Genomic DNA, 20272 nt, shown 5'->3' with positions numbered 1-20272 from the left:
TTTTCCTTTGTAAAATAAAACCTTTCTGGGGCCTCCTGGAGCTCCAGTTCCATCCTGAGAATCCACCTGAATGGAGGCTTTGTCCTCCCAGCGGGGCTGCAGCTCCTCAGGGAACCCAAACCCACGCTCCAGCCTGGGGTGGAAGACTTGGAGAACTTTTAGGAGAAAAAAAAAAATATAAAAACCATCAAAACCTGCCCATTTTTAGCACTGCCTAAAGTATCCGTGCTAAAATAACCTCCCCACCGAGGGCCACTGTGCCAATCACAGAATATGCCCAAATCCTCAATTTTTTTACCCAAGTTTATTAGTTTTTTTTTTTTAACTTTTAATATATTTAACCTTTTATTTATTTTTCTTTTTTAAAAAAACAAGAACAACAAAACACGTTTTGGTCTGACGTTGGTTAATGGTCCTTTTCCCCCCACCCCTCCGTGCTGGGAGGTCTCGCAGCATCCCGGGGGATGCGGGAGACAGAGCCAAGCCCGGCTCCTTCTGTCTTCCAAATAAATAGAAAGAAAAGGAAAAAAAAAAAAAAATAAAAGGAAAAATCGTTGGAAATTTGTCCTGTTACAGCTGGGAGAGGCCGCAGAGAGGGAGAGACTCAAAATCCGTTTACCGAAGAGAAATGAGAGGATTAAACTCTGTGAGACACGAGGAGTGACTCAGCCCTGCAGCTTCCTTCCCCCAAGTACTTCCATAGTGTCATCCCATCATTTAGGCACTGGAACACCCAGGAATTCCCTGCTCCTCCCTCCCAGTTCGGCGGAGCAGGGCGTGAGCCGGCCCTTCCAGCCGGACACAGCGCAGGGAAAGGGGCTTCTCCCCTCCCCCGGTGAAGGAATGGTTGGGAAAGTAGGAAAAACACGGAGCCCAGCGCGGGCCGGGCCGAGCTCTTCGGGCAGAGCCAGCCCGAGGGGCTGCGGGGCGGGACGGAGCCGCCCCGGGGGACGGAGCCGGCCCGGGGGTCCCCGCCTGTCCCGGGAACCGCAGTGGATTAAGGCAGCGGGTGAGAGGTGGAAGGGCACCGGCGGTGAGTGTGAGGCAGAGCTGCGGCCCCGCTCCGGAGGGGCTGGGCCCGGCGGGCGCTCCGGGCTCCGGTGTGGAGCGGCCGGAGGGGCCGGGCCGGCGGCAGCAGGCGGCAGCTCTCGGGTCCGGGGCGCTCAGTCGGTTTTGCGGTGGTTGTTGTTGAGGACAGGGTGGCCGTTGGAGAGGGGCCCGTTCTTGGCCACCTCCTCCTCCTCCTCGGAGTTGTCCGTCTCCTCGCGGTCACTCCGCTCATCCTCCACCACCTGTGGGCGCAGGTAAACGGGGGGGTCAGTCAGCAGCCCCCCGTGTTCCTGCCCTGCCTCAGTTTCCCCACTGCAACCACGGCGGTTTCTCCCCGCCGAGGGCTCCCTGGGATCTGGGATCCAGGATCTGGGGGTCCCCCCATGGGCCCAGGGCCCCTCTCACCTTTCCAGTTATGAACTTCTGGGCCATGCGGATGATGAGGTAGGCCCAGAAGATGTGCAGCGACTGCAGCACCACCATCATGAAGTTGAAGAAGTAGTAACCGAAGAAGGCGGGGTAGAGATCCAGCGGGTAGAACACCGTGCAGTGCATGATCCTGCCAGGGAAAGCCACTCCTGTCAGGGGCAGAAGCAGCAGCCCAGCCCCAGGAGCCTCCCCAGGCCCTGCCTGCTCCTCCTGCTCCCTGCAGGGCTCACCAGAAGGGCAGGATGACCAGGCGCGTGATGATGAAGACGGCGGCGAAGACGATGAAGATGTTGTTGCAGGTGTTCCTCCACCCCGCGTAGTTGAACATCTTGGCAGACTGGGGGGGGCACAGGGGTGAGCTGGGGAGGGGACACAGCATGGGGGACAGCAGGGTGACAGCTGGGGACACCAACCTCCAGCAGATAATCCGAGGAGTCGTGCAGGGCCATGATGAGCGTCCCGGCACGGATGTAGTTGGCGAACCAGGAGAAGCTGATGAGGATGATGGTGGCCACGTGGTGGATGATTTGCTCTTTGAAGTCCTGTGCCCAAAGCAAAGCGGGGGTTACAGCAAACCCCCATCCCACAGCCCCACACCCTCCCAGCTGCTCCCTCCTGCCCACCACGAGGAAAACCCTGCCAAGCTGCCCCAGGATCTCCCACCCCCAGAGCCCCCACCTTGCGCTTGACGTCGGAGGCGATGCTGAAGAGCAGGGACCAGTAGAAGGAGAGCTCGATCATGTAGTACCAGTACTGGGAGGGCAGCATGCTCTGGGGACAAGGCACAGGTTAGGGGGGCCCTCGGGGTGTCCTAGGGACCCCCAGAGACCCCCCCAGCCCCCAGAGCTGCTCCTGGTGCTCAGGAAAAGCCGTGGGCTGGCAGCCAGGATGGGATCCACGCTCACCTGGATGGGGTATCCCTTCCACACCTCCCGCAGGTCGTAGAACCAGGGTTTCTGCAGGATGGGGAGGGGGAGACACAGGAGTCAGAGGGGCCGGGAGGGCTGGGGGAGCACGGGGTGGGGGAAATACTCACATCCACTATGACAGCCATGCCAGCAATGAAAGCAATAAGGTAAAAGGTGAATCTCCAACTGGAAAAAGGAAGCAGACGGTCCTCAGACGGGCACCGGGGAGCAGCGGGGAGGAGGATGGACCCACCGGCCCCGGATCCCACAGCTCCCACCCTCCCGGCCAGGCTGGGGCTCCCCCAGGGGAGGGACAGTGACACCAGGCACAGGGGGGTCTCACCTGGCCTCCCGGAATTTCTTGAGCAGGCTGGGCCGGTCCTGGTTGCGGCGGCGGCGGAACCAGCGCTCGACCTGGCGCACGGTGCAGCCGCTCTTCTTGGACAGCGCCTCCACGTCAGCCTGGGGACACCAGGGCAGCCCCAGCGTGTCACACAGCCCTGGCTCTGCCACCTCACCCCACCCAGGCACCTCTGGGGACCCCCCCAGCCCTCACCTGCTTGGGGTGTTTGGAGGTGGCAGCGTAAAACTTCTCCAGCACCGCATTGGGGGTGGCTTTTAACCGAACCTTCTCCTTGACGTTCAGGAGCCCGGCCAGGGGGGTGGCCACGTACCTGGGGGAGCAGTTGGGGACATAAACGCCCCCATTTCTGTCACCTGGATGCTTTGGCCCCACCAAAGCCACCCAGAAACCCACCAGCATTCAGCACCTCCATCTCCCCACCCTGCTGCACCGGCTCCAGGGGGGCTTTTGCCACCACGGGGGAGCCCCCAGGTCCCTCTGTCACCGGCTGTCCCCACTCTGCTCAAGGGCGGCCCCCCCTTCCCTCACCCTCCCAACAAAGCCGGGTCTGTTCCCATTGTTTGCCCAACAAATCGCTCCCTGAACGCCGTGTTGGTGGGGGGAAGGGGGAGCACGGGGTTGGTGGGAGGGGGTCGGGACCCCCAGCTAGGCTGAGCACGAGGTGCCAATCCCAGGGCTCGGCCACAGCCCCCAGGGCATGGACAGAGCCGGGCCAGGGGCTCAGGATCCGCCCCCACCCCCAAGAAAGGGACTCACGTCTCAAAGAGGTGCCGGACAACGAGGAAGAGGAAGGCCAGGGGGAGGGTGATGTACAGGTCAGAGGCTTTGGCATAGACTCGCCCATCCCGGTCCTCCAGGTCAGCCCAGGTGAGGTTTGCCGGGAGCCAGAGCCGTTCCCACCAGAAATAGCTGTACAAGGTCTGAAACATGCTGGAGGAGGGACAGGCAGAGCGGTGAGGGGGGCACCGTGAGGATGACCCCACCTCGGCCTGGCTCCCACACCCCGGCTCCCCAATCTCCACCTGGGCTCCCAGCGAGGCCCCCGTGAAATCCCGGTCGGAGCGGCCGGCGCTCAGCTCGGCACCGGGGACTTTGCTCCCTGCAGCCCAGGGGTCAGAGGGTGATCATTAACAGGGGCCCCAGTCCAGAGCCAGCCCGGGGAAGAGCTCCCCAGGCCGGGATGGCAGCCCCGGCGCCGCAGAGCCAGGAGGAGGAGCAGGAGAAGCCCCCGATGTTGTTTTCCCTCCCGAGCGCTGTGCGCGCATCCCGCGGCTGATCCAAACCCAATTCCCGGTGGGACACGGCGGCACGGAGCCCCCCGCCGCCCTCCCGAGGCCAGGCACGGCACCAGCGCGGGATTAGGGATTTGCTGCCGGCACAATGAGCACCTTTGTGCCGCGAAACGGCTCCGACCGGGCCCCGGCAGGGACGGGGGCAGCCGCGGGCTCAGCGCATCCCGAGCCCCGTTTTTGGGAACGCCGCGGGGTCGGGATGGGGCCGGGATGGGATCCCAGAATCGGGGAGCGGATCCCAGTCCCGGGGAGCGAATCCCAGTCCCGGGGAGCGAATTCTGGTACCGGGGAGCGGATCCGAGCGCAGGGGAGCGGATCCCGGAGCCGGGGAGCGGATCCCGGCACTGAGGAGCGGATCCCGGTACCAAGGAGCGGATCCCGGTGCCGGGGAGCGGATCTCGGTACCAGGGAACGGATCCCGGAGCCGGGGAGCGGATCCCGGCACTGGGGAGCGGATCCCGCAGCCGGGGAGCGGATCCCGGCACTGAGGAGCGGATCCTGGTACCAAGGAGCGGATCCCGGTACCAACGAGCGGATCCGAGCCCCGGGAAGCGGATCCCAGCCCCGTGGAGCGGATCCTGGTACCAAGGACCGGATCCCGGAGCTGGGGAGCGGATCCCGGCACCGAGGAGCGGATCCCGCAGCCGGGGAGCGGATCCCGGCACCGGGGAGCGGATCCCGGCACCGGGGAGCGGATCCCGGCACTAAGGAGCGGATCCCGGCACCGGGGAGCGGATCCTGGAGCCGGGGAGCGGATCCCGGCCCCGAGGAGCGGATCCCAGCCCCGGGGAGCGGATCCGGGGGTTGCGGCTCGGCCCGGGGCGGCTCCGCTGGGCCGCGGGAGGAAGAGGAACCACCGTGGCCGGTTTCGCAAGGGCGGGCGGGAGGGAGGCGCCGCAATTCCCGGCTCCCGGGGCCGCGCCGCGGGCAGGTAACGGGAGGGGAGCGGGGGCGGGCGGGGTGAGGCCGCGGTCACGGCGGCAGCTCCGCGGCCCCCGGGACGGCACAGCGCGATGTGCCGGCACCGCCACACCGGGCCGGGGCCACCGCCGGGACGGACCCTCCCACGGCGGGGTTTAGACACTGACAAAACCCTGACGATTTGGAGCCGTGGTCAGAAAACGGGACCGGGAGGCTCCGGACCGGGGACAGCGACCCCGGTGGGGCCCGAGGCCGCTCCGCTCCCCCGGGGGGGCCCCGCCTCCGCCCGGCCCCGCCCGAGCCGCCCCGGGGGGCCCTGCCCGACCCCGGCCGAGCGCGGATCGAGGCCCGGGGTGTCTCCGGTACCGCCCAACGCCCGCAGCAAGGCCCGGCCGCGGCCCTGCCGGAGCGGGAACCATCCCGGCCCCCCCGCCCCACGGGCGGCCGCTCCCGGGGCGGGCAGGCCCCGGCCGCCCCCGGCCGCACTCACCCGCCGGAGCCGTCCCGGAGCCGCCGCCCGGAGCCCTCACGGAGCCGCCGCTCGCCCCCTCCGTCCCGCGCGCGCCCCGCGCCAGGCAGCGGCGGCAGTGACGTCACCGCAACCCGGGAGTGACGTCACCGCAACGCCGCGGGGAGCGGCGCCCGCCGAGGGGCGGGGCGGGGCGGGGCGGGGCGGGGCGGGGCGGGGCCAGGCGTGAGCAATCGATGGCCGAGCGGGATCGGTGCGCGCCTGTGGACCGCGGGGCGCCCCCTGTGCGCCCCTATGGACGGCGCTGTATGTGCCCTGTGTGTGCCCTGTGCGCCCCCTGTGCACCCCTATGGACGGTCCTGTATGAGCCCTGTGCACCCCATATACACCCCTATGGACGGCGCTGTGTGTGCCCTGTGTGTGCCCTGTGCACTCCCTGTGCGCCCATATGGACGGCCCTATATGAACCCTGTGTGTGCCCTGTGCACCCCGTATACACCCCCTATATACAGCCCTGTATGTGCCCTGTGCGCCCATATGGACGGTCCTGTATGAGCCCTGTGCACCCCATATACACCCCTATGGACGGCGCTGTGTGTGCCCTGTGTGTGCCCTGTGTGTGCCCTGTGCGCCCCTATGGACGGCGCTGTGTGTGCCCTGTGCACCCCATATACACCCCTATGGACGGCGCTGTGTGTGCCCTGTGTGTGCCCTGTGTGTGCCCTGTGCGCCCCTATGGACGGCGCTGTGTGTGCCCTGTGCACCCCATATACACCCCTATGGACGGCGCTGTGTGTGCCCTGTATGTGCCCCGTGCGCCCCCTGTGCACCCCTATGGACCGCGGGGCGCCCCGTGTGCGCCCATATGGACGGTACTGTATGTGCCCTGTGCACCCCATATACATTCCCTACAGACAGCCCTATATGAGCCCTGTGTACCCCCTATAAACCCCCTATATACAGCCCTGTATGGGCTCTGTGCATCCCCATATAGAGCCCTATATGAGCCCTGTGCACCCCATATACACCTCCTATATACAGCCCTATATGTGCGCTATGCACCCCATATACACCCCCATGGACGGCCCTGTATGTGCTCTGTGCACCCCATATACACCTCCTATATACAGCCCTATATGAGTCCTGTGCACCCTGTATACATTCCCTACAGACAGCCCTGTATGTGCGCTGTGCACCCCCTATAAACTCCCTATGGACAGCCCTGTATGGGCTCTGTGCACCCCATATACATTTCCTACAGACAGCCCTGTATGTGCACTGTGTACCCCCTATAAACCCCCTATATACAGCCCTGTATGTGCCCTGTGCACCCCTATGGATAGCCGTATACACCTCCTATATACAGCCCTATATGAGCCCTGTGCACCCCGTATACATTCCCTACAGACGGCCCTGTATGAGCCCTGTACATCCCTATTTATAGCCCTGTATGTGCGCTGTGCACCCCCTATAAACCCCCTATGGACAGCCCTGTATGGGCTCTGTGCACCCCATATACATTCCCTACAGACAGCCCTGCATGAGCCCTGTGCACCCCATATAAACCCCCTAGAGACAGCCCTGTATGTGCCCTCTACATCCCTATGGACAGCCCTGTATGTGCCCTGTGCACCCCTATGGACGACCCTGTATGAATCCTGTGTGTGCCCTGTGCACCCCGTATACACCTCCTATATACAGCCCTATATGAGCCTTGTGCACCCCATATACACTCCTATAGACAGCCCTGTAGGTGCCCTGTGCACCCCCTATAAACCCCCTATGGACAGCCCTGTATGGGCTCTGTGCATCCCCATATAGAGCCCTATATGAGCTCTGTGCACCCCATATACACCTCCTATATACAGCCCTATATGTGCGCTATGCACCCCATATACACCTCCTATATACAGCCCTATATGGGCTCTGTGCACCCCGTATACATTCCCTACAGACAGCCCTGTATGTGCACTGTGTACCCCCTATAAACCCCCTATAGACAGCCCTGTATGTGCCCTGTACATCCCTATAGACAGCCCTGTATGTGCCTTGTGCACCCCTATAACCCCCCATACCCCTCTATGCGTGCCCCTGCTCACCCTACACACCCCATGTGTATCCCTTGTATGCCCCCCGTACAGCCCCTATGCCCCCCATACAGCCCCTCTGCCCCCCGTACAGCCCCTATGCCCCCCGTACAGCCCCTATACCCCCCGTACAGCCCCTATACCCCCCGTACAGCCCCTATACCCCCCGTACAGCCCCTGTGCCCCCGTACAGCCCCTATATCCCCCATACAGCCCCTCTGCCCCCCGTACAGCCCCTATACCCCCCGTACAGCCCCGCTGTGCCCCCTTTGTGCCCCCGGCCCCCCCCCACGCCCCCAACGCGCCCCGGTTCTGCCCCTATGGAGCCCCATAGACCCCGCTCCCCCCTGTCGCCGCCTGGCGGCCGCGCTGCGCCACTGCACCCACAGAGAGGAACCCCCCAAATCCCCGAAATCCGCGTGGAGGAACTGTGACCCCAAACCCCCCAAATCCTCCCCAAACCCCCAAACCCGCGTGTCTGTGCAGTGGAGGAACTGTGACCCCAAACCCCCCAAATCCCCGAAATCCGCGTGGAGGAACTGTGACCCCAAACCCTCCAAATCCTCCCCAAACCCCCCAAATCCCCGAAATCCGCGTGGAGGAACTGTGACCCCAAATCCCCCCGATTCCCCCAAACCTGCGTGTCTGTGCAGCAGAGAAACTGTGACCACAAACCCCCCAAATCCCCCCAAATCCCCCAAACCCGCGTGTCCGTGCAGTGGAGGAACTGTGATCCCAAACCCCCCAAATCCCCCCAAATTCCCCAAACCCGCGCGGAGGAACTGTGACCCCAAATCCCCCCGATTTCCCCCGATTCCCCCAAACCCGCGTGTCCGTGGAGCGGAGAAACCGTGACCCCAAATCCCCCTAAATCCCGCAAACCCACGTGTCTGTGGATCGGAGGAACTGTGACTCGAAACCTCCAAATCCCCCAAACCCGCGTGTCCGTGCAGCGGAGGAACTGTGACCCCAAATCCCCCCTCGATTCCCCCAAACCCCCGTGTCTGTGCAGCAGAGGAACTGTGACCCCAAACCCCCCAAACCCCCCAAACCCCCAAATTCCAAACCCCCCAAACCCGTGTCTCTGGAGCGGGTGACAGATCCGTGTGCAGGGGGACAAGTCCTTTACTCGCCGAGGGCTAAGGCCACATTTTGCAAAGGGGGGTGCACGTGTCCCCCCCCAGCCAGACGTCCAGCCGTGTCTCAGAGCACGGGCTGAGCTGTGGGACTCCCCCGAGGGGGCTCCCACTCAGAGCCCCCTGCGTTAAGGCCACTGGGAAGTTTGGGGTGGCCTCAGACGGTCACCCCTCAGCCGTGTGTCCCCTGCAGATCCCGCAGGGTCTCCCTGGAGGATGCGGAGCGGGGACCCCACGGCACGAGGTGCTACAGGAGGGTGCAGTCCAAATCCGGGCGCTGCCGCTGCCGCCGCTCTCCGGCCGGACGCCCGCCCGCCTGTGGGGACAGGGACAGGGACAGGACAGGGATGGGACAGGGACAGGGGCAGGGACAGGGACAGGGACAGGACAGGGACAGGGACAGGACAGGGGCAGGGACAGGGACACGGACACGGACAGGGACAGGACAGGGACAGGGGCAGGGACACGGACAGGGACAGGGGCAGTGACAGGGATGGGACAGGGACAGGGACAGGACAGGGACAGGGACAGGGACAGGGACAGGGACAGGAACAGGAACGGGACAGGGACAGGGACAGGACAGGGATGGGACAGTGGCAGGGACGGGACAGTGACAGGGACAGGGACAGGGACAGGGACAGGAACAGGAACGGGACAGGGACAGGGACAGGACAGGGACAGCACAGAGGGGACAGGGACAGGACAGGGACAGGGACAGGGACAGGGGCAGGGACAGGGACAGGGACAGGGACAGGGACAGGGACAGGGAAAGGGACAAGGACAGGGAAAGGGACGGGACAGGGACAGGGATGGGACAGGGACAGGGACAGCACAGAGGGGACAGGGGCAGGGGCAGGGACAGGGATGGGACAGGGACAGTGACAGGGACAGGGACAGGGACAGGGACAGCACAGAGGGGACAGGGACAGGACAGGGACAGGGACAGGGACAGGGACAGGGACAGGACAGGGACAGGGACAGGGACAGGACAGGGACAGCACAGAGGGGACAGGGACAGGACAGGGACAGGGACAGGGACAGGACAGGGACAGGGGCAGGGACAGGGACAGGGACAGGGACAGGGACAGGGACAGGACAGGGACAGGGATGGGACAGGGACAGGGACAGGACAGGGACAAGGACAGGGACAGGGACAGGACAGGGACAGCACAGAGGGGACAGGGACAGGGGCAGGACAGGGACAGGCACAGGGACAGTGCTGGGGTGTGCAGGGGCCTGCAGAGACCCCCACACCCCCCGATGGGACCCCTGGTTACCTGCGCTGGGAGCTGCGGAGCAGGGTGAGGATGAGGATGGTGCTGCTGATACTCCTCGTGCTGCAGCTGCCGCGCCAGCTCCAGGTCGCTGAGCACGGAGGGGGGGTCCTGCCCCTGCTGCTGCTGCAGCGACAGGGCCACCATGTAATCCTGGCAGGTGGGACGGGAACAAAGAGGGGGGGTCAGCACGGCGAGCCCGAACCCTGCAGGATCCCCGGATGGTTCCCAGGTGTCCCCCGCTCTTGTCCCCTACCTGGTCCACCTGTCTCTGCTGCAGCCCGTGGTCCAGGGGGGCTGCGGTGGCCCCCTCCCTGCCCGGGGCGTGGCTCAGGTGGAAGTCGGTGTCGCAGAAGCAGCTGTCCCCATCCACGCTGTGCAGGCTCTCCCACACCACCCCCTCCTCCTGCAGGAAGCCCTGGTCCGTCACCAGCAGGTACAGGTGGCCCTGGCGAGAAGGGACAGGGGACACTCAGCACAGGGGGCGTTCTGGGGGGGCCCGGCGGGGTCGGGGGCTGCACCTTGTGCTTGATGATGGTGCTGAAGTGGTTGTTTCGGAAGAAGACGCCGAGCTCGCCCTCGCGGGCGCGGGCAGTGAGCTCGCAGAGCCCGTGGAAGGTCAGCTGCGACGCCGTGGACTCGAGGAACTGCTCGGCCACCAGCCCTGCGGGGACACGGACAGGGACAGGGGACTCTGTGGCTCTGGGGGTGCCCAGCTGGCCCCGGGCATGCGGCGTTACCTTCGCCCACCAGGCTGGAGTCGCTGGCTTGTTTGCAGGTGATGATTTTCTCCACCAGCTGGTTGTAGCTGAGCTTGCCCACCGCCTGCACCTGCTCCGGGCTCTGTGGGACGGCAGGGACAGAAATGGGGACAGCTCCTGGTGGGGATGGACCCAGCACTGAGGGTCTGGGGGGGGAGAGACCACCCAGGGCAACCTCCTGTCACGGCCAGGAGTCACCCGCTGACATCCCAAACACCCCAAACATCCCAAACATCCCAAACATCCCAAACATCCTAAACATCCTAAACACCCCAAACATCCCAAACATCACGGGGGGTTTGGGCTGGGGCTTTGTGGGATCACCTGGACACTCAGACCACCTCAGGGACTGCTCCTGCCACGGCCAGGAGTCACCTGCTGGCTCGGGCTCGAACATCCCAAACATCTCAAACATCTCAGGGGGTTTGGGCTGGGACTTTGTGGGGTCACCTGGACACCTCAGACCACCTCAGGGACTGCTCCTGCCACGGCCAGGAGTCACCTGCTGACACCCCAAACATCCCAAACATCACGGGGGGTTTGGGCTGGGACTTTGTGGGATCACCTGGAGCACCTCAGGGGCTCCTCCTTCCAGCCTGGAGCACTCCCAGGATGGGACCCCCACCCTCAGCTTGGAGCCCCCGCTGCTCACAGCAGAGCCCCCCAGCCCTGGGGTCACCTCCCTGGCGGGCGGGGGGCTCACCTGGGGGTCCACCAGCCAGCCGTGGTACAGGGGGATGTTGAGGAGGTCGAAGACGATGCACTCGGGGGTGTACTCGAAGTCGGAGACCCCCGTGAACCTGACGTTGACGTCCAGCCCCGTGGAGAGCTTGGGCAGCACGGTCATGGTGTCACTGATGTTCTGGGAGGGGGGGGGACACGAGGGGGTCACGCTGGGGGTCCCACCCCGAACCCTGCAGCCAGCCCACCTCCCCAAACTGCGGGCTGGGTGTTCTGGGTGTTCTGGGGGGCTCCTCACCTGCTGGAAGTTGAGCTGCAGCCCCTCCGAGGTGTCCCGGGGCTGCGTGGCCAGGATGCAATTCCCTGTGAAACAGCGGGGTCACGCCAGGCCCAGCCGTGGGGGTCCCAGCGGAGCCCCCTCCCCACTCCCGCTGCCACAGCAGGGACGTGGGACCCCCACTCACCCAGATGTGCCATCAGCTCCTCGGCTGTGATCACCTCCTTCTGCGGGGGCAGCTTCACCTGCGGCAGCCAGGGCAGGGGTGTGGGGACATCCCGGGATTTGGGGAGCCCCCAGACCCTCCCCAGACCCCTCCCCAGACCCGCACTGACCTTCCAGCGCAGCAGGAGGACGTTGATGATGGCCAGCAGCGGGCAGGGCCCGTTCTCGCTCTGCGTGACCACGGGCGTGCGCTCGCCCTTCCAGCGGATCCACTTGACGCAGTAAAAATCCCGGTCCGGGGCGGGGGGCGCTCCCGGGGATCCCCTGGGGACGGACACCCCCTCCCCACGGCCGGGGACCCCCCCGGGATCTGCCCCGGCCGGGGAGGGGCTGTCCTGGATCCCAGCAGCGGGGAGTGTGTCCCCAACAGCAGGGATTGTGTCCCCAACATCAGGGATTGTGTCCCCAATGTCAGGGATTGTGTCACTAACATCAGGGATTGTGTCCCCAACAGCAGGGAGTGTGTCCCCAACATCAGGGAGTGTGTCCTCAGTGCTGGGGATTGTGTCACTAACATCAGGGATTGTGACCCCAACGCTGGGGATTGTGTCCCCAACAGCAGGGATTGTGTCCCCAATGCTGGATGTGTCCCCAATGCTGGGGATTGTGTCCCCAGTGCCAGGGATTGTGTCCCCAACACCGGGGATTGTGTCCCCAACGCTGGATGTGTCCCCAATGCTGGGGATTGTGTCCCCAGCACCGGGGATTGTGTCCCCAACAGCAGGGATTGTGTCCCCAGTGCTGGAGATTGTGTCCCCAACGCTGGGGATTGTGTCCCCAACAGCAGGGAGTGTGTCCCCAGTGCTGGGGATTGTGTCCCCAACATCAGGGATTGTGTCCCCAATGCTGGGCATTGTGTCCCCAACAGCAGGGATTGTGTCCCCAATGCCAGGGATTGTGTCCCCAACAGCAGGGATTGTGTCCCCAACAGCAGGGATTGTGTCCCCAATGCTGGATGTGTCCCCAGTGCCAGGGATTGTGACCCCAACAGCAGGGAGTGTGTCCCCAATGCTGGATGTGTCCCCAACATCAGGGATTGTGTCCCCAACACTTGGGATTGTGTCCCCAACAGCAGGGATTGTGTCCCCAGTGCTGGAGATTGTGTCCCCAATGATAGAGATTGTGTCCTCAGCACCGGGAATCCCGTCCCCGTCCCCGTCCCCGTCCCTGTGCCCCTCCCGCTCCATGGGACCCCGCCCCGGCCCGCGCTGCTCCGGCTCCTCTCCGGCTCCTCTCCGGCTCCTCTCAGGCTCCAGGGAACGCTCCGGGTCCCGCCGGGAGCAGCCGCATCCCAGGAATCAGCCTTAGGGGGGAAAATTGGGCAATTGAGGGAAATACAGATAGATATACGTGTGTACATTTTAGAACAATTGGGGTCGTCTAGGTGAGAGGTAAAATAAAAATAAAATAAAATAAAATAAAATAAAATAAAATAAAATAAAATAAAATAAAAACAAATATAAAATATAAAATATAAAATATAAAATATAAAATATAAAATATAAAATATAAAATACAAAATACAAAATAAAAAATAAAATATAATATAATATAAAATGAAAAATAAAATAAAATAGATAAAATAAAAATAAAAATAAAATAAAAAATAAAACAAAACAAAACAAAATAAATATAAAATAAAATAAAATATAAAATAAAATAAAGTAAATAAAATAAATAAAATAAAATAAAAAATGAAACAAAACAAAATAAAATAAAATAAATAAAAAATAAGATAAAATAAAATAAAATAAAATAAAATAAAATAAATATAAAATAAAATAAATAAAATAAAATAAAATAAATATAAAATAAAACAAAACAAAATAAAATAAAATAAAATAAATATAAAATAAAAGAAAGAAAGAAAAAAAATTAAAATAAATAAAATAAAATAAAATAAAACAAAACAAAATAAAATAAAATAAAATAAAATAAAATAAAATAAAATAAAATAAAATAAAGTAAAATAAAATAAAATAAAATAAAATAAAAGGCAGTGCAATGAAACAGACGCAGGGAAGGGACGGGTTCAATTCCCACTCGCGGCTCCGCCCCGAGCCCGCGGCGGGGCCGGCCGGACCGGTCGGACCGGGGGTCCCGGGGGGTCCCGGGGGTGTCCCGGGTTATCCCGGGTTATCCCGGGCTGTGGCCGCCCCCGCTGTCCCCGCTCGGATCCCACCCTGCTCTTGCTTTTCCCTTCGTTCCGCTCCCCTAATCCTCGTTCTTCCTCCTTTTTCCTTCTCTAATCCCTGTTTATGCTCCTTTTCCTGCTTTTCCTCCCTCCTTTTCCCTTTCTTTATTACCTTCCCCTTCTTTTCCCTCCTTTTTCCCTCCTTTTCCCTTCTTTTTTAACTTTATCCCTCCTTTTTAACCCTTTAAACCTTTTACCTTTTTTCCTGCTTTTTTCTTTCTTCTTTCCTCCTTTATTCCCTTTTCCTTCTTTCTGCTCCTTCTTCCTTTTTTTTTCCTTCTTCCTTCCTTTTTTTTCCTTCTTCCTTCCTTTCTTTTTCCTTCTTCCTTCCTTTTTTTCCTGCTTTTCCCTCCGCTCCCCTTCTGTTTTTAATCCTCTTTTATTCCTCCGCGCTCCTCTTTAGCTTCGCTTCGCTCCTCTTCCTTTTCCCCTTATTTTTTTTTTTTTATTTTTTCCCTATCGGCCCCTTCTGCCAAGCTCTCCCTCTTCTCTTTTTTCCCTTTTTTCTCGTTTTTTCCCCGTTTTTCCCCGTTTTCCCAGCCCGGCCTGCTCCGCCCGGCTCTCCGCGGGGAGGCGGATTCGGGGCGGGGGGAGGAGGAGGAAGAGGAGGAGGAGGAGGAGGAGGAAGATCCCAGCTGCAATTTTGGGGGTGCACTGAAATTTTGGGGGGGCTCCCCCTGCGCTGGGGGGGATTTTGGGGAGGGGGGTTTGGGGTTCAGGGATTTGGGGTCGCAGCAGAATTTGGGGATGTCACTGGGGCTAGGGGGGATTCTGGGGATGGGGGGGGGTTGAGAGGTCACGGGAGGGTTTTGGGGTGCAAAGAGGGGATTTGGGGACCCCCCCGAGCCCCCCCGAACCGCGGGGGATGATGGGAACGGCCCCTCCCCCCTCCCCAGCGGCCCCTGCGGTGGGGGCGGGGCTGGACTGGGCTGGACTGGGACGGACTGGGACACTCGGGGGTGATGCTGGGCTGAACTGGGATATTCCGGAGTGATACTGGGCTGTACTGGGCTGTACTGGGACGTTCGGGGGTGTACTGGGCTGTACTGGGCTGGACTGGGCTGAACTGGGACGTTCGGGGGTGTACTGGGCTGTACTGGGCTGGACTGGGCTGAACTGGGACATTCGGGGGTGATACTGGGCTGGACTGGGCTGGACTGGGACATTCGGGGCTGGACTGGGCTATACTGGGCTGGACTGGGCTGGACTGGGACATTCGGGTGTGTACTGGGCTATACTGGGCTGGACTGGGACATTCGGGGGTGATACTGGGCTGGACTGGGCTGGACTGGGCTGGACTGGGACATTCGGGGGTGTACTGGGCTATACTGGGCTATACTGGGCTGGACTGGGACATTCGGGGGTGATACTGGGCTGGACTGGGCTGGACTGGGACATTCCGGAGTGATACTGGGCTGGACTGGTCCATACTGGGATATTCTGCGCTGATACTGGACTGTACTGGGATATTCCGGAGTGATACTGGGCTGGACTGGGACGTTCGGGGGTGATACTGGGGTTATTCTGGGCTGTACTGGAGTTATTCTGGGGTGATACTGGGGTTATTCTAGGGCGATACTGGGCTGTACTGGGTTATTCTAGGGCGATACTGGTCTGTACTGGGGTGATTCTAGGGCCATACTGGTCTGTACTGGGGTTATTCTAGGGCCATACTGGGGCGCGATGGGTTGCACTGGGGTGTGCTGAGCCCTGCCCGGCCGCACTGGGGGGCACTGGGCCGTACTGGGCCGTACTGGGCCGTACTGGGCCGTACTGGGGTGGTTCCGGCGGCTCGCGGCGTGCAGCGGCGCCGGGATGGAGCGGTTCGTGTCGGGGAGCCGGGCGGCCCTGCAGGTACGGGGGGCGGGGGGCGGGGGGGATTTGGGGGCTCGGGGGAAGGTGAGAATTGGGGTGTGAGGGGCTGGGGGAATTGGGGAAGGTGAGAATTGGGGTGCAGAGGGTGCCGGGGGCAGGGGGGATTGGGGGAAGGTGAGAATTGGGGTGTGAAGGGCAGGGGGAATTGGGGAAGGTGAGAATTGGGGTGCACGGGAGCAGCCCGGCCCCTGAACTGCGGGAATTGGGGTGCGGGGGGTGAGAGGGAATTGGGGGAAGGTGAGAATTGGGGTGTGAGGGGCAGGGGGGCTCAGGGGAAGGTGAGAATTGGGGTTCACAGGAGCACCCCGGGCCCTGAACTGCGGGAATTGGGATGCGAGGGGCAGGGGGGATTTGGGAGATCGGGGTAAGGTGAGAATTGGGGTGCGAGGAGCAGGGGGAATTGGGGAAGGTGAGAATTGGGGTGCATGGAAACAACCCAGCCCCTGAACTGCGGGAATTGGGGTGCAGGGGGTGCAGGGGGTGCTGGGGGCTCGGGGGAAGGTGAGAATTGGGGGGCAGGGGATACAAGGGGCAGGGGGATTGGGGAAGATGAGAATTGGGGTGCATGGAAGCACCCCAGTCCCTGAACTGCAGGAATTGGGGTGCAGAGGGTGAGAGGGGCATGGGGGGATTGGGGAAGGTGAGAATTGGGGTTCACAGGAGCAGCCCGGCCCCTGAACTGCAGGAATTGGGGTGCGGGGGGTGCGAGGGGCAGGGGGGGATTGAGGAAGGTGAGAATTGGGGTGCATGGAAACAGCCCAGCCCCTGAACTGCGGGAATTGGGGTGCAGGGGCATAGGGGGATTTGGGGAAGGTGAGAATTGGGGTGCGAGGGTCAGGGGGATTGGGGGAAGGTGGGAATTGGGATTCACAGGAGCAGCCCGGCCCCTGAACTGCGGGAATTGGGGTGCAGGGGGTGCCCAGGAAGCAGCGAGCAGGAAAATCGGGGTGCAGGGGAAATTGGGGTGCCCAGGAAAGCGGGGTGCCCGCGGGGCTGAGGTTCAGCAGGAGCCGGGGGCTGGGGGTGCCCGGGGAAGGGGCTGGGGGTGCCCAGGGAAGGGGCTGGGGGTGCCCAGGGAAGGGGCTGGGGGTGCCCTGTCCGAGGTGGCACAGCCACACCAGGGACACCCCAAAATGTTTCCCCGCCTGGACCCGCAGAGGGGTTTGGGCTGCAGCTGCTCCTGGGTTGTTTTTCCCTCAGCTTCTACCAAAAATCAGCGAATCTGGGTTAAGGCAGCAGAGAATTGTCCCAAAAATCAGGGCCTGGGGATGGGGCGGGCGTGACAGGGACAGGGACGAGTTTTTCCTGCACAAGGGATCAAACATCACGGTTTGGGGTGACAGCCAGCCCCAAACTCTGAGCGTTTCTAGAACAGAGGGGTTAAAGCACTCAGAGCTCCCTGGGAGGGTCCCTGTCCCCACCAGGTGAGATTTCCTGGAGCCCTGACACACCTCACACACGTACCCCAAACCAGGTTTAGGGTTAGGTTTAGGTTCAGGTTTAGGGTTAGGTTTAGTTTGAGGTTTAGGTTTAGGTTTAGGTTTAGGTTTAGGGTTAGGTTTAGTTTGAGGTTTAGGTTTAGAGTTAGGTTTAGGTTTAGTTTGAGGTTTAGGTTTAGGTTTAGTTTGAGGTTTAGGTTTAGCGTTAGATTTAGGGTTAGGTTTAGGTTTAGGTTTAGATTTAGGGTTAAGGTTAGGGTTAGGTTTAGATTTAGGTTTAGGTTTAGGTTTAGGTTTAGGTTTAAGTTTAGGTTTAGGGTTAGGTTTAGGTTTAGGTTTAGTTTGAGGTTTAGGTTTAGGTTTAGATTTAGGTTTAGGTTTAGGTTTAGGTTTAGTTTGAGGTTTTAGTGCCAGCCGTGGCTCCAGGGATGCCAGGAGCTCGTCAGGAGGGTGGGATCCGTGGGTGACACCAGTGAGAGGTGGCTCCAGGGACACTGCTGGGGGGCAGGGGGCCAGTTTGGGGGTTCTGTGGCTGATTCCTCCCGTCCCCGCAGGATCACATCCGGCAGCACCGCGAGATCCACGTGGTGATGGGCAACGAGGCCTGTGACCTGGACTCCACCGTCTCGGCGCTGGCCCTGGCCTATTTCCTGGCCCAGGTGAGGCTCAGCACTGGCCCGGGGGCCGGTGGGGACCCGGGGGCCACCTCACCGTGTGCCACCCCCGCGCCGCAGAGCTCGCCGGCTCCCGGCGCCGCCGTGGTGCCGGTGCTGAACATCCCCCGCGCCGACTTCGCGCTGCGCTCCGAGACCACGTTCCTGCTGCGGGACCGGGGCATCGCCGCCGCCGCGCTCGTCTTCCGCGACGAGATCGACCTGGCGGGGCTGCACCGCGCCGGGCTGCTCTCGCTGACGCTGGTGGATCACCACGTGCTGCCCGGGTGAGCCGGGGGTGGCACGGTGGGGACAGGGCCACCCAGGCGAGTTTGGGTGGTTTTTGCCGCCTGGGGTGGGTTCAGTGTCCAGGATTTGCCTGGAGTGACCCTTCCATTGCCCACCAGTGCTGATGCTGCCCTGGAAGAGGCCGTGGTGGAGGTCCTGGATCACCGTCCGCTGGAGCGGCACCGCGGTCCCCCGTGCCAGGTGACCGTGGAGCCGGTGGGCTCCTGCGCCACGCTGGTGACCGAGCGGATCCTGCAGGGCCCGCCGGGCGTGCTGGACAGGACCACGGCGGCGCTGCTGCACGGTGAGCACGGGGGTCCAGGCCGAGCCCTGGCCATGATGGGGACGGTGACAACACGGCGCCATCGTCCCCGCAGGCACCATCCTGCTGGACTGCATCAACCTGAGCCCGGCCGCGGGCAAGGTGACCCCCAGGGACGTGGCCTGCGTGGCGCTGCTCGAGGAGAGGTTCCCGGAGCTGCCAGCCCGTGATGCCGTGTTCGGAGCCCTGCAGGCGGCCAAGTTTGATGTCACAGGTGTGTGTGCCACCCAGGCGTGTCCCCCTCTCCTTGGGGACAGGAAGGTGCCCTGACCCTCATCCCCTGGCCACCCCCAGGGCTGACGACAGAGCAGATGCTGAGGAAGGACCTCAAAGTCATCTCCAACGACGAGGTGGTCGTGGCCATCAGTGGCATCTTCGAGGACCTGGAAGTGAGACTTGGGGGCGAGGGGGAAACCGAGGCAGGGAGCGGCACAGTGGGGACACCGCGGCGATGCCAACACCCCTCCCCTCTCTGCCCAGACGTTCCTGCTCCGGCCCGGCCTGCTGCAGGACCTGGAGGCTTTCTGCCAGCGCCGTGGCTACGCAGGGCTGGTGGCCATGACCGTGTCCTTTAACGAGCGCCACGAGCCCACGCGGAAACTCGCGGTGTACAGCGCGCAGGAGCCCCTCCGCAGCGCGGTGAGTCAGGCTCGGGCACCTCTGGGCAATTCCAGCTGTGGTTTGCCCCAGAACTCTCCAGTTTGGGGGTGCTGGGGGGGTCCCAGCCCTGCTCTCGCTGCCCCACAGCTCTGCCGGGCGCTGGAGGAGGCGACGACGCCGTCGCTGCTGCTGCAGCCGCTGCCCAGCCCGTGGGTCAGCGTGGTCCCCTACGCCCAGGGCAACGCCGTGGCCGCTCGAAAGAAGGTGCTGCCCATCCTGCGGGCAGCGCTGGGCGGGCTGGGGGCTGCGGGGGGCCCCGAGGAGGAGGTGGTGCCCCCGCCCACCCCCATGAACAGCCTGGTGGAGGAGTGTCCCCTGGCACAGCCCGTGCCCCCGCTGTGTCCCCAGGATGTCCTGGAGCGCGTCAGCCGCATCGCCGGGGGGCAGCCCCCTGGCTCCCCCAAATAACAGCCCCGTGGCTCTCTGAGGTCGGGATGAGAAGCTGGGGTCCCTGAGCAGGCCCTGCTGGGGTCTGTGGGTGTGGGGGCATTGCAGCCACCTGTGTTGGAGCTCAGCTCCAGGTTCTCATTGTGGTTTGTCCCCCCTCTGGCCCAGGTGGGTTTTTGGGGATGCCACGGGCAGTAGTTGCACCCCCTTAATGAAGGCGTTGGGGTGGGGGATTTAACGAGTTGTTGATGATCTTCCTTCCCTGGGGGGCAGTGGGGGGCCCCAGGGGGTGGGTCTGGACACGCAGCTGTCCACGATTGTCGCCGTTTTGCAAGGATTAAATTTCCCTTTTCTTCCAGTTTTGGCTCTCGGTTTTTATTCTGGGACGGGTCTGGTGCTGCCCTACTCGAGGTGGGGCGCACCCCCTCTTTCCCTGGGGTGCAATCCCCTCTACAGTGGGTGAGAAAAAAACATTTTGGGGCGTCCGAGGAGGGGGTGTCAGTGCAGCCACACTCCCGAGTCCAGCCCACCAGGAGGAAACTGTGCCATAAAAAATCGTGGCTCAGCTTTTCCCGGTGGA

General features: G+C 61.8%; 4 protein-coding genes across 5 annotated transcripts; 2 read left to right on the top strand and 2 right to left on the bottom strand.

Annotated features, from left to right (window-relative positions):
• Nucleotides 1-332: 332 nt before the first annotated feature.
• Nucleotides 333-5505, bottom strand: CERS2 (ceramide synthase 2). Its single transcript, XM_033083032.2, has 11 exons — nucleotides 5455-5505; nucleotides 3508-3681; nucleotides 2944-3061; nucleotides 2731-2849; nucleotides 2516-2573; nucleotides 2385-2435; nucleotides 2158-2250; nucleotides 1893-2021; nucleotides 1710-1816; nucleotides 1456-1609; nucleotides 333-1292 (listed from the first exon to the last, which is right to left on the bottom strand). Exons 2-11 carry the CDS (start codon nucleotides 3678-3680, stop codon nucleotides 1164-1166), a joined length of 1131 nt encoding a protein of 376 aa, XP_032938923.1. The 5' UTR covers nucleotide 3681; nucleotides 5455-5505; the 3' UTR covers nucleotides 333-1163.
• Nucleotides 4243-5577, top strand: LOC117008678 (proline-rich protein HaeIII subfamily 1-like). Its single transcript, XM_033082649.1, has 2 exons — nucleotides 4243-4974; nucleotides 5152-5577. The coding sequence occupies exons 1-2, from the start codon at nucleotides 4243-4245 to the stop codon at nucleotides 5575-5577; spliced, it is 1158 nt and encodes a 385-aa protein (XP_032938540.1).
• A 3050-nt stretch (nucleotides 5578-8627) lies between these two features.
• On the bottom strand, nucleotides 8628-13025 carry MINDY1 (MINDY lysine 48 deubiquitinase 1; the record flags this gene model as incomplete). The annotated part of the gene is made up of 9 exons (XM_033082647.1): nucleotides 8628-8972; nucleotides 9934-10083; nucleotides 10187-10378; nucleotides 10452-10594; nucleotides 10671-10773; nucleotides 11395-11553; nucleotides 11671-11735; nucleotides 11837-11894; nucleotides 11985-13025. Coding segments are annotated over 9 exons (1980 nt in total), but the record flags the coding sequence as incomplete, so codon positions are not given.
• A 2322-nt stretch (nucleotides 13026-15347) lies between these two features.
• Nucleotides 15348-20050, top strand: PRUNE1 (prune exopolyphosphatase 1). Of its 2 annotated transcripts, none has more exons than XM_033082931.1 (8): nucleotides 15348-15922; nucleotides 17937-18041; nucleotides 18117-18322; nucleotides 18443-18627; nucleotides 18701-18859; nucleotides 18940-19034; nucleotides 19126-19284; nucleotides 19393-20050. In XM_033082931.1, the coding sequence occupies exons 1-8, from the start codon at nucleotides 15884-15886 to the stop codon at nucleotides 19711-19713; spliced, it is 1269 nt and encodes a 422-aa protein (XP_032938822.1). In that variant the 5' UTR covers nucleotides 15348-15883; the 3' UTR covers nucleotides 19714-20050. The 2 variants fall into 2 exon arrangements, with proteins under 2 accessions (XP_032938822.1, XP_032938823.1); XM_033082932.1 differs by lacking the exon at nucleotides 15348-15922 and adding an exon at nucleotides 17280-17367.
• Nucleotides 20051-20272: the final 222 nt, after the last annotated feature.

This window comes from Catharus ustulatus, chromosome 30 (genome assembly GCF_009819885.2).
Source record: "Catharus ustulatus isolate bCatUst1 chromosome 30, bCatUst1.pri.v2, whole genome shotgun sequence".
NCBI classification, from domain to species: domain Eukaryota; kingdom Metazoa; phylum Chordata; class Aves; order Passeriformes; family Turdidae; genus Catharus; species Catharus ustulatus.
Note: the sequence above shows the minus strand (reverse complement) of the source record. Positions and strands in the feature narration are given on the sequence as shown.